At 46.0% G+C, this 15,998-nt stretch overlaps 1 protein-coding gene across 1 annotated transcript in view; it reads left to right on the forward strand.

Annotated features, from left to right (window-relative positions):
- jarid2b (jumonji and AT-rich interaction domain containing 2b) overlaps positions 1–15,998 on the forward strand; it is a 110,673-nt gene that overhangs the window by 90,007 nt on the left and 4,668 nt on the right. Inside the window, exons 6-15 of the mRNA XM_073463330.1 lie at positions 1,362–1,606; positions 7,546–9,010; positions 10,585–11,056; positions 11,094–11,166; positions 14,356–14,448; positions 14,685–14,803; positions 14,987–15,057; positions 15,168–15,282; positions 15,403–15,508; positions 15,622–15,804. Of these exons, the coding sequence (XP_073319431.1) occupies positions 1,362–1,606; positions 7,546–9,010; positions 10,585–11,056; positions 11,094–11,166; positions 14,356–14,448; positions 14,685–14,803; positions 14,987–15,057; positions 15,168–15,282; positions 15,403–15,508; positions 15,622–15,804 (2,942 nt within the window). The remainder of the gene's footprint in view (positions 1–1,361; positions 1,607–7,545; positions 9,011–10,584; positions 11,057–11,093; positions 11,167–14,355; positions 14,449–14,684; positions 14,804–14,986; positions 15,058–15,167; positions 15,283–15,402; positions 15,509–15,621; positions 15,805–15,998) is intronic.

A 15,998-nucleotide genomic window follows, 5' to 3' on the forward strand; every position in this document is an offset into this window, starting at 1 on the left:
TTGCTGCATTTTGCGGTATTAAGATTGGTGTCAAACGTGACACTTTAATATGCAGCGTGGGCCACTCTCCAGCAGGAGCACGGTTATACGGGCTCTCAGGGAGGAGGAGGAGGAGGGGCAGCTGAGGAAAAAGGAGAAACCGAATCTGCAAAAGAGAGAGAAACATTTTATTCTGGGAGGTAAGGAGAGACAGGAAAGGACCGACATTGTAGGCCATTCATCAGCCCTCGGTTGCTCCGCTTCTCCCTCTCGCTCGGGCCGTGTGCCATGTTGACATAGCTAAATTAAACAGCTTTTATTGGGCCCGGTTTCTTGCTTAGCTCACTTCTCAAAATGTCAGGATTTCTCTTATTTTTCATTGAGCGAGGAGCCCGAGAGACCTGCAGACACTCAACACACACACACACACACACACTTTTCCTGACAGAATCATGCGCCGATGCTCAAAAATGTACACACATGTTGTCTAACACCAGACTACACTGTATATTTAGTGCGTTGCATGTGTACTATAAGTGCTCTGTGTGCGCTTTGGCCTGCTGTCATTCTTTCCACACAGCCTGCTGCCTGTTGATATTAAGACGCCATGAAACTTTAAATTGAGCCTCATAAAGGCTGAAGAGAGAGCTATTGAATGTGTATGTTAATTGCCTCGCTCCCGTTCGACTCGTTTAGCATCATCCCCCGGGGGCCGATGTAGTCCACGTCCATTTTGAACAGGTTCATTGACATGTAGCATAAAGACGTTTTCATACACGCCTTAAATCATGCATATTTTACTGATTGAGGCCTATAAGTCAGCCAAAAGCCTGTCACTCCAATGTTTGTGCGGCTTTTCCACTTGGTCGTTGTGGTTTGGTGCCAGGGGTTTATGAGCCATTCTGCGCTACGGGAGAGGGGAGACTTGTGTCCACATATTGGCGTTGGCATAGGTAGACGGTAGCCTGAAAAAGCAAAGTATACTGTATGTCCTTTTAAGGGTATTTATACCCTGCAACCTTATAGGGTCTCTGCACAGTGTCTTGTTTTCTCTAGAGTGGCTTAATTTGTTGTTTTATTTATGTACTTTTGACTTGTTGTGCACATTAGGAATTCATGCAAGGTTGCATAACTTGCAATGTGAACATACACCTTATATGTTCCTAAATCTGAACAGTTGGGTCATGCAAAGCTTTACTGCAGATCCTGTCCTGTTGTCAGGAGTAAAACCAGTTAGGTTGATCACTAATCAACAGTAGGAATTATCACTGGTACAATTTCGCTACTTAAAGGTGCAATATGTATCCACACTGAAGGAAAGGTAAAAAAAAAACAAGCATAATATGTCCTCTAAGAAGTCTTCCTCTGTTTCTCCTCTCCAGTGTTCAACAGCCACGGTAAAGCAGGGACCAGGGAGAGTCCGAGGCCCAAGGCGGGAACTCATGGCAGGGACGCGCCCGCCCCGCCACTGCCACCTCCGCCGCCTCCACCTCCGCCCCTCCTGAGGGAGCGCAGCGAGCGGGCGGAGGCACGGGAGCACGCGAGGGAGCAGCAGGCCCTGGCCAACGCGCGAGGCTCTGCCAACGGGCTGCCGCCGAGGAGAGCTGCTGAGGAGCTACGCAAACAGGTACAGTACAGCCAAGAATTTGAATAAGACGACACTGAAGGGAAAGAGGAAGGACATTGTGGAAGTTTCCTCCTGTAGGGACACTTCTGTGGCAGGTGGATGGTTCGTGTTAGCTGTGTTATAACTGGAGATACTGTGGAATACTCTGTTTGCTTGTTTGGCTGTAATGCCCATTTTCTTCTTCCGCTCTCTTGACTCTTCTTTTCATTTAGCCATCTGCCAAATCCTTTTATATCTTCCTCTCCAAACTCCTCCTGCGCCTTTTCTCGTCTCCCTCCTATAGTTGCTTTTTATTGCCGGTTTGCTCCTTCTCCACGCTCTTCCTGTTACTCTTCTCGCAAGCTCCTATCTTCTCATCTCCTCGCCTTTTAACTCCTCTCCCCTGCTCCATCCATTGTGTCTGGGAGAGTAATGATTGTGTTTTGGCCTGCCGTGACTGCAGCTATATTTAGCCGTGCTGGCTAGGGGCTGTGAAAGCCTGCCTTCCTCCCTCTCTGTGGCGCTAAGCAGGTTTCAAGGAACCCCACAAAGTGAAAGAAGAGGAGGAGATTCAGTCAGAAATCTGTCATACTTGTGATCACATCAGCTGGTCAGAAGGGATCGTCCGCCTAGGCTGCCTACGCTTCCTTTTCCACTTCCTCCCCCGCCTTTTCCCTTCCTGTTGAATGCAGACCCTTGATCCAGTGTTGTTGTTTTCGTTGTTGTTGCCATTGCAGACTCCAGCATATGCTTCAGGTTTTTAAAGTGGCTGGAGTCGTCCGGTAAAACCAACAACGAATCTCAATGAGAGCGACTGCCTGCCAAGACAAACTTCAGCCTCACTTACTCACTTGTCTTTGTTCTGCGGCTCTTCCATACTCTCTTTCTCCTTCTCTTTTCAAATCACTGCTGGCACCCCTGCGCGATTCTTTTGACTCCTCTTGCGGTGTGTATTTTGCTTCTCCTCCTGCACTCTCACTCTACCTTTCTCTCGTTATATCACCGTCTCTCTCTGTCTCTTTCACTCATTTTCTCTTCACGCTCCACTCTCTCTCTCTCTCTCTCTCTCTCTCTCTCTCTCTCTCTCTCTCTCTCTCTCTCTCTCTCTCTCTCTCCCTCCAGTGTCAAACAGACGGATCTTGCCCTTGACAACATGGCTCCAATCATTTGGAAGGATTAGTGCTTTTTTTTTTTTTTCTCCTTCCCTTTCCTCGCTCTCCCTTCAATTAGCATGAACAGTATGTGTGTTAACCGCGTGTGTTCAAGACGCGCGCACACACACACATTTATACCCACGACCAACTGTGAAAATACAGGCTAAGCCATATAAAAGGTTAAGTGATTATGTAGCCGTAAAACGAACGAGGGGGTTGTGTGTGTAAAACCGGAGGGTGAAGACATTATCATAATTCAATTCACCGCGATTCACTTCTCCCAAATTTAATAGCGGCTTGTATCAACAAAATACATGCGCCGGAACAGGACCTTTTTATAAAACAATACGATTCTATCCGTTTTAATTAAATAACAAAAGTGGGGATGTCAGCAGCCCAGCAGCTGCACGCAGCGGCAAGCGCAGGTGGGGCGTGCAGGGCCAAACCATTTAGCCGACTCGGCATCATTTGAAAAGGACTCGGCACTTTCTTGTTTAGCTGCTTGTCCTCCGCCATCCTCAATTAACCTCCCTCATAATGCTACAACGTGCTAAAAGATTACAGAAGATGACAAACAAACCGGTGAGAATTAAACGCTCATTTAATATCTCATTGTGTTTTTCTCTCGCAGATCTCTCCCTGTTACTTTATTAAAGTTTTTTTTTAAATTTTCTTTGCATTGTGTGTGTTACTAGTGCCAGGCTGCGGTGACCTTTCTCGAGCTGCTTAAAAGTCAACCTGCCCAGGGCCGCATCGCACCGCGCCCTAATAAGACAGCAGAGGGAAAGAAGGCTTAAGCCGGATTTATGCCTCGCCGTCAAGGTGTTCCGCCAGTCACGCCGTAAATGACTCCGGCATAGGAATTGATTTATAGTTCAGCGTAGGATTTAACCCGTTGATTGTCATCGCAGCCACCGCCCACACTAGATGGATGTGTGTCACACGCTATCAAGCTGTGTCACGCATTCATTATGTGCCCAAATTTATAGTGGTTACATGATTTTTATTCTCATGGTGTTACAGTCCATCATGGTGAGGAGGTTTGTGTTGGAAAGATTGCAAAAAAAGAAGGATTGCTGACTTGAAACATGCCAGACAAAGCACGAAATACACAAAGCTGATCAATCCCAGCTCTCGTGGTCCCCTGATGTGTGTGACGGACTGAACCTCTTCAACATCTCCATTCTTTTGTCAGTCAGCAGGGCTTTGCAAGGGTTAAACTGTCTCCTGTCTTCGTCTATCCTCTGGCTGGCCTTCTCTCTGTCTCTCCGTCTCCTCCCCCTCTTCTTCCTCAGGGCCGGCTCCTGCAGATGTTGCCTGTTAAAATCTTCCTGCCAGGCCTCAGCTGGGCTATAGCAACACATGATGTCATCTAAGACCCACCTCCCTCTCCCTCCCGCTTCCCTCCCCTTCACCGCTCACATGCCGACCGAGATCCACTCCAGAACTGCCGCCTGTGTATGTGTGTGTGTGTGTGTGTGTGTGGTGTGTGTGTGTGTTCTGTGTGTGTGTTCTATTTTTTCCCTTTGCTTCAGCTCCTTTCTTGTTCTGTTCGTCGTCCTTCTCATTTCTGTCTGAATTCTCTCTGCCAGTGGCTGTTAGCAGGAGTGAATTTCCATATCCTTTCACATATTTCTTTCTTTTTTTTTTTTTCTTCCCCAGCCGTGTCTTTTCTCTGCCGCGTGTATTCTCTCTCCTCTCATCGTCACTCTCTTACCATCCTCCTTTTTTCCACCAGACCAAATAATTAAAGAGAGAAAAGTGAGGGAGACTTGCCAAACCCCCCCCCCCCCTGTAGGGAGCCGGTGCGCTGAGCCCTCCTGTGGCAGGAAGCGGTCATGACAGCATGTCTCTCAGATCCAACGCTTTGTCAGCAGACTGTGCAGGACAAATATAGTAGCACTCAGAGCAACTGCTGCTTTAGCATTTTAGTTCCTATTTCAGCATCGGTGTGACACTAAAACTGTCACTTTCTTTTGATTTGGCTGATAGAAATGAAATGCACCAGCTTGAACTTTGGGAGATTAGGTGTCAGACGGGTAATTAAAAGGTGCACTATGTAGTTATGGGGAAGGAATTGTAATTAGAAGAGAAAGATCTTCATTAGTTTTTTTATGTCTAAGCAAACTAAATAAACAAACTAATAATTCATGACTAAATAAACTGAATAAACAAACCTTTTAAGGACAACACAATTGCCTTCTGTTTTACTTTGTTTATATGTGGCGGACCCTGCCACATTTCTAGCTTCACACAGTGTTCTGGGGACCTTATTTTCCTCTGAGAACAGCTTGTTTATTCAGTTATGGAAAAGATACATATTTCTGAGTTTGTATTATTACCTCATTAATGTTGTAAATATAACGATACTGAGTTTGAATTTCTTCTCCAAAACTACATAGTGCCCCTTTAAATCATTATGTAACATATAAAATGACAGTGTGCAGCTTTTTCATCCTCTCCTCACTCCTTCTCAACTCCTTCATTCTTCCCTCTCTCCTTGTCACCTTGTGTTTTCCAGTGTGTGTGTGTGTGTGTGTGTGTGTGTGTGTGTGTGTGTGTGTGTGTGTGTGTGTGTGTTGGGGAAAATGATTGACGGAGGCAGGGTTAGGTTTCAGTCCCCCCTTATCTTTTAATGGCCTGGTCTTTGTGTCGGCCCCCCCGCCACCTGAGACAAACACAATACAATACATGTGCACAGGCACACACACACACACACACACACACACACACACACACACACACACAACACACACACACACACCACACACCACACACACACACACACAAGTGTGACACGAGAGCCCTTCAAAGGCAAACCTGTCAATGGGCGGCTGTCACCTCCCTCCTGTGGCGCCTCGACTGTGATTGATAACTCCATCTCTCCCGTCCCTCCTGCTTCCTTTCTTCTGTGGTTCACCTCCAGCTGGTCAGGACAGAAAGGACAAACGCATACTGTAACAAAACATGATTACAGATGCAAATTTTCTATGTTTTCTAATGACGATTATGGCTTCATGATGGTGTTATGCGCAAGTTAAGTTTAAATAATGTAAGAAGGTGCAGCTTCATCAAAAATCAAAAATCATGCCGATGTAAAGCAAAAGTAAACACGTTCTTTACTCAAGTAGAAGTATAGGTTCTTGTGTAAAACAGGACTCTGGAATAAATAGAAGTACTGATTCAACCTTCTTTACTCATGTAAAAGTAAGACAGTACAGGCTCTGAAATGTACTCAGAGTATAAAAGTACAAAGTATCCCTCTGGAGGACATTTCTGTGCAAAGCTAACTGAACTGTTTTTTATTTGTAGTCTTAGGCCAAAGTAGTTTAAAGGCTGCATTAAATACATCCAGACAGAAACAAGACTGAGAATGCAGGAAGAGATGTCTTTTTTGCATGCATCGGTTAGATATTTCAGAATAAAAGCATAAAGAAAGATATATTTGCTCTCTCAGAAATGTGACCTCCTGCTCAACCTATTCAGATATTATCTACCAAATGTTCTTTAGCTATGAAGATCTCTTAATACTGTTGGACCGTCTCTCTCTAATACACACACACACACACAGACCAATGAGCGAGAAGGGGGAGAGGGAGAAGGAAAAGGAAAAGGGAATGAGAAACTCACAGCAGCAACTGAAATGTGGGCCATGAAAACAATATGGAGACGAGGAGGGAGAGGACGGGAGAGAAGTGGATATTCTTAGAAATGTATACAGGGGGAATATAAGTGGAATGTGGAGGATGAAGTCATGGTGTGAAAGGCAGAGTCCCCTACACAATTTAATGTTACACAGTGGAGTTTAACATGGACTGACCCAGCTGTAAGGCTCGTTGCACTGAGGTAGAGGGTGACCATGTTTCTTCCCACAGCTGCAGACACTGAGCCAGACACCACTGTACCAAACCTCTGATCTACAGCTGGGAGCCTCAAAGACTTCATAAACACTCACTCATGTTTCTCTCTATCTCTCTCTCTCTCTCTCTCTCTCTGTCTCTCTCTCTCTCACACACACACACAAGGGACCTTTTTTCATAGCACAAAAATAGAATTATAGCATTTAAGCAAACCCATGACAAATAAAAGGCTTTTTTTATGTGCCCGGATGGGTTTTTATTCCATCCCACTGACCCCACCTCCTACCTCATACTGTCCAGCCATCTGCTAGCAGAAACCATGGAGCCCTCTCATGTCTCCGTCTCTTTTTTTCCTACCCGTTATGAGCTGTTGTTTATCTCGGGATGTAGCGGTTTTTGGTTTTGGTTTGCACATATCCTTTTCTAAACCTCGGCCTTTGTGTTGACAGCAGTCTGAGCTGCAGTTTACAAAAGTGAGCTGCGTTTGGAAGTATAGTAATCAAGGCAGTTGATTGGTTCTCTAATGAATAGCGTAGGTTTCCACAAATGGCTCTGGTCTGGCGGGCCAAATGTTTACTGCAGCGCGAGCATCTGAATGTTTCGTCCTCTTCAATGTGGAGTGTGGGCGCGCCCACGCCCCTGCTTGTGTCTTCTTGTACTTTCTGATTATAGAATTGTATCTGCGTGTGGGTGAATTTTGGGAAGCTTTTGCTATCTTTGATAGAATGTATTTTTAACCTTCAGATTTATGTGTTGAGAGATCTGATCAACAGAAGTGTTATCAGCATGTCAACCCCTTCCCTTCCAGCAAAGATTCCTGCTTTCCCTAAGATATTTCCCTTTTATCTTGTTTACATAATTGATCATCAGCATTTGTCTATATAGATTCTTAATCCTTCTCATCTCATGTGTACAATCCCTCTACACCTTTCTGTGTTGATCCCAGGTCTCTAAAGTGAACGGGCTGACGCGAGCAGGCTCGGCACAAGCTGTTGGTGGTGCCAAAAAGAGCCGCGACTTCCGACTGCCGTCCAAAACTGTGAAGAAGTACACAGCCACCGTGTCCAAGGGCCACGTCACCTACACCAAAGCCAAACAGAAAGAACTGGGCAAGAAAACCAAACTCAGCAGCAGCAACAAACACAACAGCGCCGCCTCGGCAACATCGTCAGCGAACAATCACAATCAGCACAGCCAGCCAGCAGCCAGCAATGGGCTGGCCAACTCAGGAAAAGCAGCGGCACCAGCCCACCACAGCAATGCAAAAACCCGCAAACAGGTGCTACTATCCAATGGGCTGCACAATGTTGCTGCCGCCGCCCGCCTCAACGGCAGGCTAAACGGGCAGCGGCACAACACCCTGGCCAAGGAGGACGGACAGAGACAGTGCCAGCGCCAGCAGGGCCAGGGGGAGTGCCCAGGTCGAGAGGGACTGCGTAACTCCAAGCGGCGTCTGGAGGTGGTGCTCAATTCCGTGGGGACGGGGAATGTTGAACAGAAAGCCAAAACCACTGGCAACGAGGCCAAGAAGGCCAAGCTTCAACCGGCGCCTCTGGAGACACGCAGCAGCAGCAGCAAGAAGGTGGCCAATCAAGAGAAAGCTGCCACACAAACCACCACCCCTACCACTCCACTTTCTAATGGACATGAATCAGAAACACCCCCCTCTCCTAAACAAACTCCACCTGCTACGCCACATCCATCTCCCACTCCTCCTCCTCAACAGACTCCCTCTACACCAGCAGCCAATGCGGAGCCGGTGAACCAGCGACCCAAGCGGGCATCGGCTGGCAAGCTGATGTTGATTCGACAAGCACAGCAGCAGCAGAGCAGGTCTCACAGTCGGAGCTCCTCCTCTTCCTCCCCTTCATCGGGCCAGAGTCACCCACAGAACCCCAGTCGTGCCAGCACTACCTCAGACCCCCAACAAACCTCTGTGTCCTCCTCCACCACCTCCTCTCCGCTCGCTTCGGCCAACAACCCGGGACAGCTCAAACCAGCAGCGCCGCGGCCTGCTGACCGTGACAAGGACTGGGAGCGCGAGAAAGAGTTGACGCGCCAGAAGGAGCGCGAGCAGGAGAAGGAGTGGGAGCGCCAGCGGAGCAGGCCAGAGGGCTGGGCAGCGCTGGGTGAAGCCCCCGTCTTCCGGCCAGTGCCGCGGGAGTTCCTGGACCCCTTGGTGTACTTGGATGCGGTGAGGGAACAGGCCGAGGCAGCTGGCATGTGTCGCGTGGTGCCGCCCCCAGACTGGCGGCCAGAGTGCAAGCTGAGCGAGGAGATGCGTTTTGTTACACAGGTGCAGAGGGTCCACATGCTGGGCCGGCGCTGGGGCCCCAACGTGCAGCGGCTGGCCTGCATCCGCAAGCACCTCAAATCTCAGGGCATTACCATGGATGAGCCACCTGTCATTGGTAAGTGAGCCAAACAGACAAACACACATGTGTATGTGAGAGCACACAAAGAAAACAGCTTCCTGAATTGATTGAATTAACTCAGCAATAAGCCACAGGTTTCTTCCTGCAGACAGTGGACCAGAACTATTGATTTTGGAGTGAATTAAACCCAGCCAACCCTCCAAACTGAGGCCTTCTCTCAGACTTGTGGTTTTCTCCTTCACAGCTTTTCTTGAATGTGAAGATACCAAAGTGATAATTATATACAGGTGCATCAAAGGAGGATAATGTACAAAAAAGTGCTGCTTACCTTGTCAGCATCCTGCAGTTTTTAAACTGTTGTCACAGCACGACTTACAAAAGCAGCCACGAGCAAGCATCACAAATATTCCTATTTCAGTGTCCGTAGTGCTCTGAAAGCTTCACTTGCATCTCGCCTGGTGTTATTTTCCCGTTTATAGAGGACTGTAACAATGTGAAACAACTTGGCGGAGGGCCTGACGGGGCAGCAAAACAATATTTCCCCCCAGATTGTCCTGTCACCTTCCATTTCTCCCGATGACATCAGCATTTTATGAGCCTCTAAACAGCCCCAGTTTAGACAGAAACCGTATGTGAGTTTTCTCAGATATGTACGTACTCCATGGATGCCAATAAATGATTGTTAAATTTTACTAGTTTTGCACTGATTCGTGCTGTGTTTGCTGCTGTTGTATACAGCTGTGTTACGATTAGCCCAGTGTGAGTACAGTTGGTGTGCGACTGTTGGCCAGAGAGACCTGGCAGCCACTGAGCCAGAGCAGAGAGGCTTCAGCCAGCCAGGATCCCCTTGTTCCAAATGACTTCCTTTACTGTGCCCAGCAGATCAGATCTACATTAGTACAATTTGTGTCTGTTTGGCACAATGATGGTTCAGATCATTTTGAAAGGTGATGGCTCAATTGGCCGTTTCAAATAAAGTGAACTGGCCTGGATGAAATGGCATGTTTTGCCAAAAGAGCAGATGCTCCAAGATGGCCGTAATCTTGATTTGATTTCTGTGTCATTTTTTCAAAACCTGAGTTTAGACAAGTGAAAATGGGAAACTTCTATGTATACACAGCTAACAGTTTTACAGCTAACAGTTTTCTCACTTTTGATTGCTTTTATGGTTAGCCTAAGAGACACATGGTGTCCTATTGGAACTGTCAGAGGTTTTATATTTAATGGTGCAATATGTACTTTTTGGGGAAGAAATTTTAATCAGAAGAGAAAGATCTTCATTGACTGATTTTTTTTTTTTTTAATGCCTAAAGAAAAATAATTAAACAAACTCTCTTCATTTTCATGACTGAATAAGATGAATAAATTTCGTACTGCTTTACTTGTTAATATGTGGCGGACCCTGCCCCCTTTCCAGCTTCAAAAAGTGTTCTGGAGACTTTATTTTCCTCTGAGAACAGCTTGTTTATTCAGTTATGGAAAAGATTTTATAATATTATAATATAATTATAAACTTCTCCAAAACCTCACAGTGCCCTTTTAACAACGCAAAGTTCACTCCTCATCTTTTTCCCAAATTAACCCTCTCTGTGTCCTTCTGCTCCTCACAGGTGGCTGTGAAGTGGACCTGTCACGTTTTTTCCAGCTCATCAATGACATGGGCGGCATGCAGCAGGTGATGGACCTGAAGAAGTGGACCAAGCTGGCTGATCTTCTGCGCATCCCTAAGTCAGCGCAGGACCGGCTGGCCAAGCTGCAGGAGGCTTACCTCCAGTACATCCTCTCCTATGACTCGCTCAGTGCCGAGGAGCGCCTCCGACTGCAGGACGGTGTGCTGCAGGAGAAAAAGAACCTGGAGTCGCGCCGGGGCCCTCTGGAGGGTCTCTCGGACTCCACAGCACCTAGCGCACTGGTACTGCCACGCTATGAGCCCAAGAATGGGCTAGTAGGTGGGGTAGTGGGAGGGGCGACAGGGAACCACCGCACCAATGGAGTGTATCACCGTCTGAAGGAGCTGGAGGCTCAGGTCAAAGCGGGCCGGCGCCGGCTCTTCGCTCAGGAAAAACAAGGCAAAGAGGACAGGCAGCATGGAGAGGAGCAGCAACAGCAGCAGCAGCAGCCGCCGCGAGCAGCAGCCGCAGCAGGAGGCGGACAGTGGCGTTCTCATTGACCAGCACAAATGTATTAACAAGGTGAGGATGGAGAAGACATTACCTGTTTATGCCACAAATTTGAAGCATACAGACAATACGCACGTAAGTGTATCTTCTCTTTTCGTTAATGTTTTCCTTTTTAAAGAGGTTTTATGATGTGAGGTCATTGAGTGCTGTTTATAACTCGTGCTGACTACTGTTTCAGGGCCAGTTGTTCTTTAGAGTTTACAGTCTTTGCACAAGCAGTAGCTGGATGTTGCTTTCTTATTGGCCGGCCTGTCTCCTCATCGTGGTTGCCCTTGTTTTTAATTTTGTCCGCAAAAACATGACTCATCACAAATACAGCCTTTAAATCTCCTTAATTCAGAGATGTGGACTCGAATCGACTCAAGTCACTGTTGTGATGACTCGCAACTTGACTTGACAGAAAGTAAATGACTTGAGACTTGACTTTGACTCAGGAGTTAAAGACTTGTTACTGGATTTGACCTGAGACATGAAGTGATGTCATTTTCTGAACTTACCAGGGTGTTCTACTTGTTGGAAAACATGCCTTTACCGGCTTAGTCATTATGTCCACATCATTGTTGATGACAAATCTCATTGTATCACATCAAATTTAAAGTTAGACTGACATTTAACAGCCAGCTTGTTTGATGTTGTTGGCATCCATTATCAGGATTGTCTCAGACCTTTAGTTTAACAAACTGTTAATGGCAACTAAAGCAACTGCTTTCTGAATCAAGACTGGCGTCGCACAACCTTCATAGTACCAGCACTAAAATTTAAGTATACGACTGTGCCAGTTCTTAGTTTCCCCTATCTCCAGAAGGAGCTGAGCTGTGCTGTAAATCATCGCAGCACACTATGTTAACTGTTAACTGTTAACATAACAACTGTAACCTGTTAACTCTCATAGTTTGTGGTTTATAGACGCAAACACAAGAGGTTTGCACACTGTGTACAGGCAGCACTACATGTTAAAGTGTCATGTAGCTGCATTGTAAAGATCTGCTTTTTGACAGGACAGAGGTTTTTGTACCGTGAACGTCTTGTGGTTTTGTTACATATTTCAGTGCAGCTGTGTCTGTGTGTTTGTGTGTGTGTGTGTGTGTGGTGGTCAGTAGTCCTGTTTGTGTGTGTGGATGTACTCCAACCTCCCCAGCCTGCTGGCAGCTGTGTTGATTCTGGCTGGCTGAAATGTAGGTCAGAGAGAAGGCAGCCCCCAAACCAGCCCTTCCCCTCGCCTCTGTCCCGCCCCCTTCAAACCCCGCCTTCTCTCCGGCTCTCTCCACCCTTCAGCTCCTTTAATCCAGCCCTCGCCCCATGGCTCCTCTCCTTCAGCTCGTGCCCTTGCTCTCAGCTATTTTCCCCAAATCTCCAGTGCTCTCGCAGAATATCTCTCTCCGGATCGTGCCCGGTCCTCTTGCCAAGCCCCTCCACTCCCAAACACGTACAATCAATCAATGCAAAGGCTCAGAGTTTGTTGTGTCAAACTGTAAAACTGCATATTTATTTGCAAAGAGCTTGTGTGCGTAGTTTTTGCCGTGTCAGTAATTATTTCAGTAATTAGGATAAGTTCATTCTGTGTTGGCGCTCTCTCGAGTCACGCTGCACCCATCTCAAATGTAGATCCCATTTAATTTATTTTCCCCCCGTCCCAGTTCCTTTGGTAACTAAATCCCTCCAGTTGACCTCCCGCTGAAGAATTGAGATATTGTCAACAGACTTGACCCAGTACAGTCCACAGACCTCTGAATTATAGAGGTACAATTCAGCCTTGTGACATTTGAATGGCTGTCACCGTCCTGACAGGACAGGCTTGTCCAAATACGACCCATCACTTTTCTCCACAGCTCAGATTTGTATGCATTTTTCATCACGAGCGGCCCCCGAGTGGAGGTTATATTTCACTTTTTCTATCACGGGAACAAAGTGCATGTCAAGGGTATAATTAACTCTAATTACAGCAGGAAAGGCTTGGATAAGTGCTGCGACTAACTCGCATAAAGAACATCTTGTCAGGTCACTACTGTACTGCATTATTTAACTGCATTATTTTACAATCCTGTAGCTGTTGTAATATAAGAAATTGTAATAAGGTCAGCTGCTTTTCAAAACATCTGGACACCTAAAAGAAGGGGGGGGGGCAGGGCAGATCCACCGTCACTGTGAGGATAAAGAATCCGCAAGGTCATCTTTCAACAGGGTCTGTGCATCTCAAGAAGATTTATGGTAACCTTCAAAGCGTCTCTGGAGCAGGAGTGTCCATGAGAGTAGGGGTCAAGTCCAGGGGAGACACAAACAGACACATGTACAGTCGATCCATTTGTCTCTGTGCATACAGTACATGCATGGATGTCTCTGTTGTCGAGCTTAAATACATGGAGGGACAGGGTTTGTGCAAATATGCTGAATCTCAACCGTTTTGTTTGTCAAGGTTCGCAATATGCCTGAATTTGAATTTCTCCTTGAAAAATGTTTGATTTTCAACATAATCTAGTGTTTCATTGACACAGTCACTCATGTACACCTAGTGATGGAATGTAACTAAGTACTTTTACTCAAGAACTGTCCAACTTTGTGGTGCTTGTACTTAAACTGAGTATTTCAATTTGATGCTATTTTATACTATATATATAAATCAGATCCGATAATTGGCCACTGCCAAGTCAACAGTATACAGTTTATACATACATGTAAATCTACGTTTAATTTACTTTTACTTGTGCTATTGATAAGTACATTTATTGGCAGAAAATGATTGTAATACTTAAGTAAGTACATGTCACATAAGTCATTTTTTAACACGATATCTTTACTTTTCCTCAAGTATGACTTTTGGCTACTTTCTATAACACTGTCTATACCAAAAATCTGCTAATATTTCAAACAATGAAACTATCTGTTATCATTTTTTGTTTTTTGTCTTCTTGGCAAGCTTTAAATAATCCTGATCAAAACATCCAATTAAAGTTACTATGAACAGCTGGTAAGATTTACAGAGTGATATTGCACATTGATTGCTGTGGGTTTAAGGGATTCTGTTTACTAAATGTTTCACACTAATGATGTAGACGAGATAAAGGCAGTCTGGAAATCTTTGGTTAAATACTTTACTCTTAAAAAGCTGTTCAAGCCCTGGAGTGACATCTGGATTTATTTTTTGACTTGTTCTGCTCCTTTCGCACGCCGTGACTCATGATGTTTAACGCCTCTTTGTTACAGGGGAAATCGGTGTCTTTGACTAACTTCTTCAGGATAGCCCGGAACACCATGACCATGTGCTTTAACAAGGAACCAGGGGCTGCTGATGTTGAGGTTAGCATGCTAACGTCTTGATTGTACTTGTACTGAATGTAAACTGCACTGACATTCAGTATTTTTTTACTAAATGACTTGTAGAGGAAACATTAGAACTGTTGTAATGTTTATCTGAACCTTAGTCGTGAGATCTTCTGTTTCCTCGAAGACCCCAGCTGGCAGCAGCAGTTAGCTGCACCGTGCTTCATGCATTCTTCCGCTCATCTGCTTTCCTTGCTTTTTCGTTCTCGCAGCAAGAGTACTGGAGGATCGTGGAGCAGAGAGACAGCCACGTGGCGGTGCATTGTGGGAAGGTGGACACCAGTACGCATGGCAGTGGTTTCCCCACAGGAAAATCAGAGCCATTTTCAAAGTAAGTATCTCATGGACTTAACAGCACACTCACACACAATACTTAGAGAAAATATTCTGTCTGACTCTCAGAATCTCGATTGTTTATATAGGCTGGGGAAAAACTATAACGCTGTCCTTGAGCTGTCTCGGTTTTCCTTTGACATAATGTAGAAATAACCATTTCCTCATCTCTTTTCCTCAGACATGGATGGAATCTCACTGTCCTCCCCAATAACTCTGGATCCATTCTGAGGCATCTGGGTGCTGTGCCTGGTAAGAACATGTTCATGCTGCTCAAGAGCAAACTCAGACTCTCTATCATTGTTACTGTGTGATAACCTCTGCTCTTGTTTCTCTCTCTCTCAAACCCTCCGTCTACCCAGGGGTGACCATTCCCTGGCTTAACATTGGCATGGTCTTTTCTACCTCATGCTGGTCTCGAGACCAAAATCGCCTTCCATATATTGATTACTTACACACTGGTGCTGATTGCATTTGGTAAGTATGCACTGGGTTCTTCATCATCACTGGTATAGTGTGTGCGTGTCCGTACTGATTTGTTTTTACTCTCTGTGGACAGTCAACTGATATCTCCGTCTTTGTTTGATCCTCCTGCAGGTATTCTGTCCCTGCTGAGGAGAAGGCTAAGCTGGACAAGGTGGTCCATACACTGCTTCAGGCCAATGGCACCCCAGGACTAGAAATGTTGGAGAAGAACATCATGGTCAGTGTTTTCTTCTATCTAAGAATCGTCCTTCTTTGGCCACGTCATTACCAAAATATACAGGTTCCCAAATGTAACACTTTTTCTTTCTCTACTCTTTCTTGTTCCTCCAGATCTCTCCAGAGGTGCTGTGCCGCGAAGGCATCAAGGTTTACCGTACGGTCCAGCGGAGCGGGCAGTTTGTGGTCTGTTACCCCGGTGCCTTTGTCTCTAAAGTGTGCTGTGGCTACAGCGTGTCAGAGACGGTGCACTTTGCCACACCGCACTGGATGAACCTGGGTTACCAGGCCGCAAAGGTCAGCATATGAATTTGTGTGGAAAGATCAGTACGAGGGCCACAATTGATTAATAATGACTTGTGTGTGTGTGTGTGTGTGTGTGTGTGTGTGTGTGTGTGTGTGTGTGTGTGTGTGTGTGTGTGTGTGTGTGTGTGTGTGTGTGTGTGTGTGTGTGTGTGTGTGTGTGTGTGTGTGTGTGTGTGTGTGTGTGT

The sequence above is a fragment of the Pagrus major genome, chromosome 3, assembly GCF_040436345.1.
Source record: "Pagrus major chromosome 3, Pma_NU_1.0".
Classification (NCBI taxonomy): domain Eukaryota; kingdom Metazoa; phylum Chordata; class Actinopteri; order Spariformes; family Sparidae; genus Pagrus; species Pagrus major.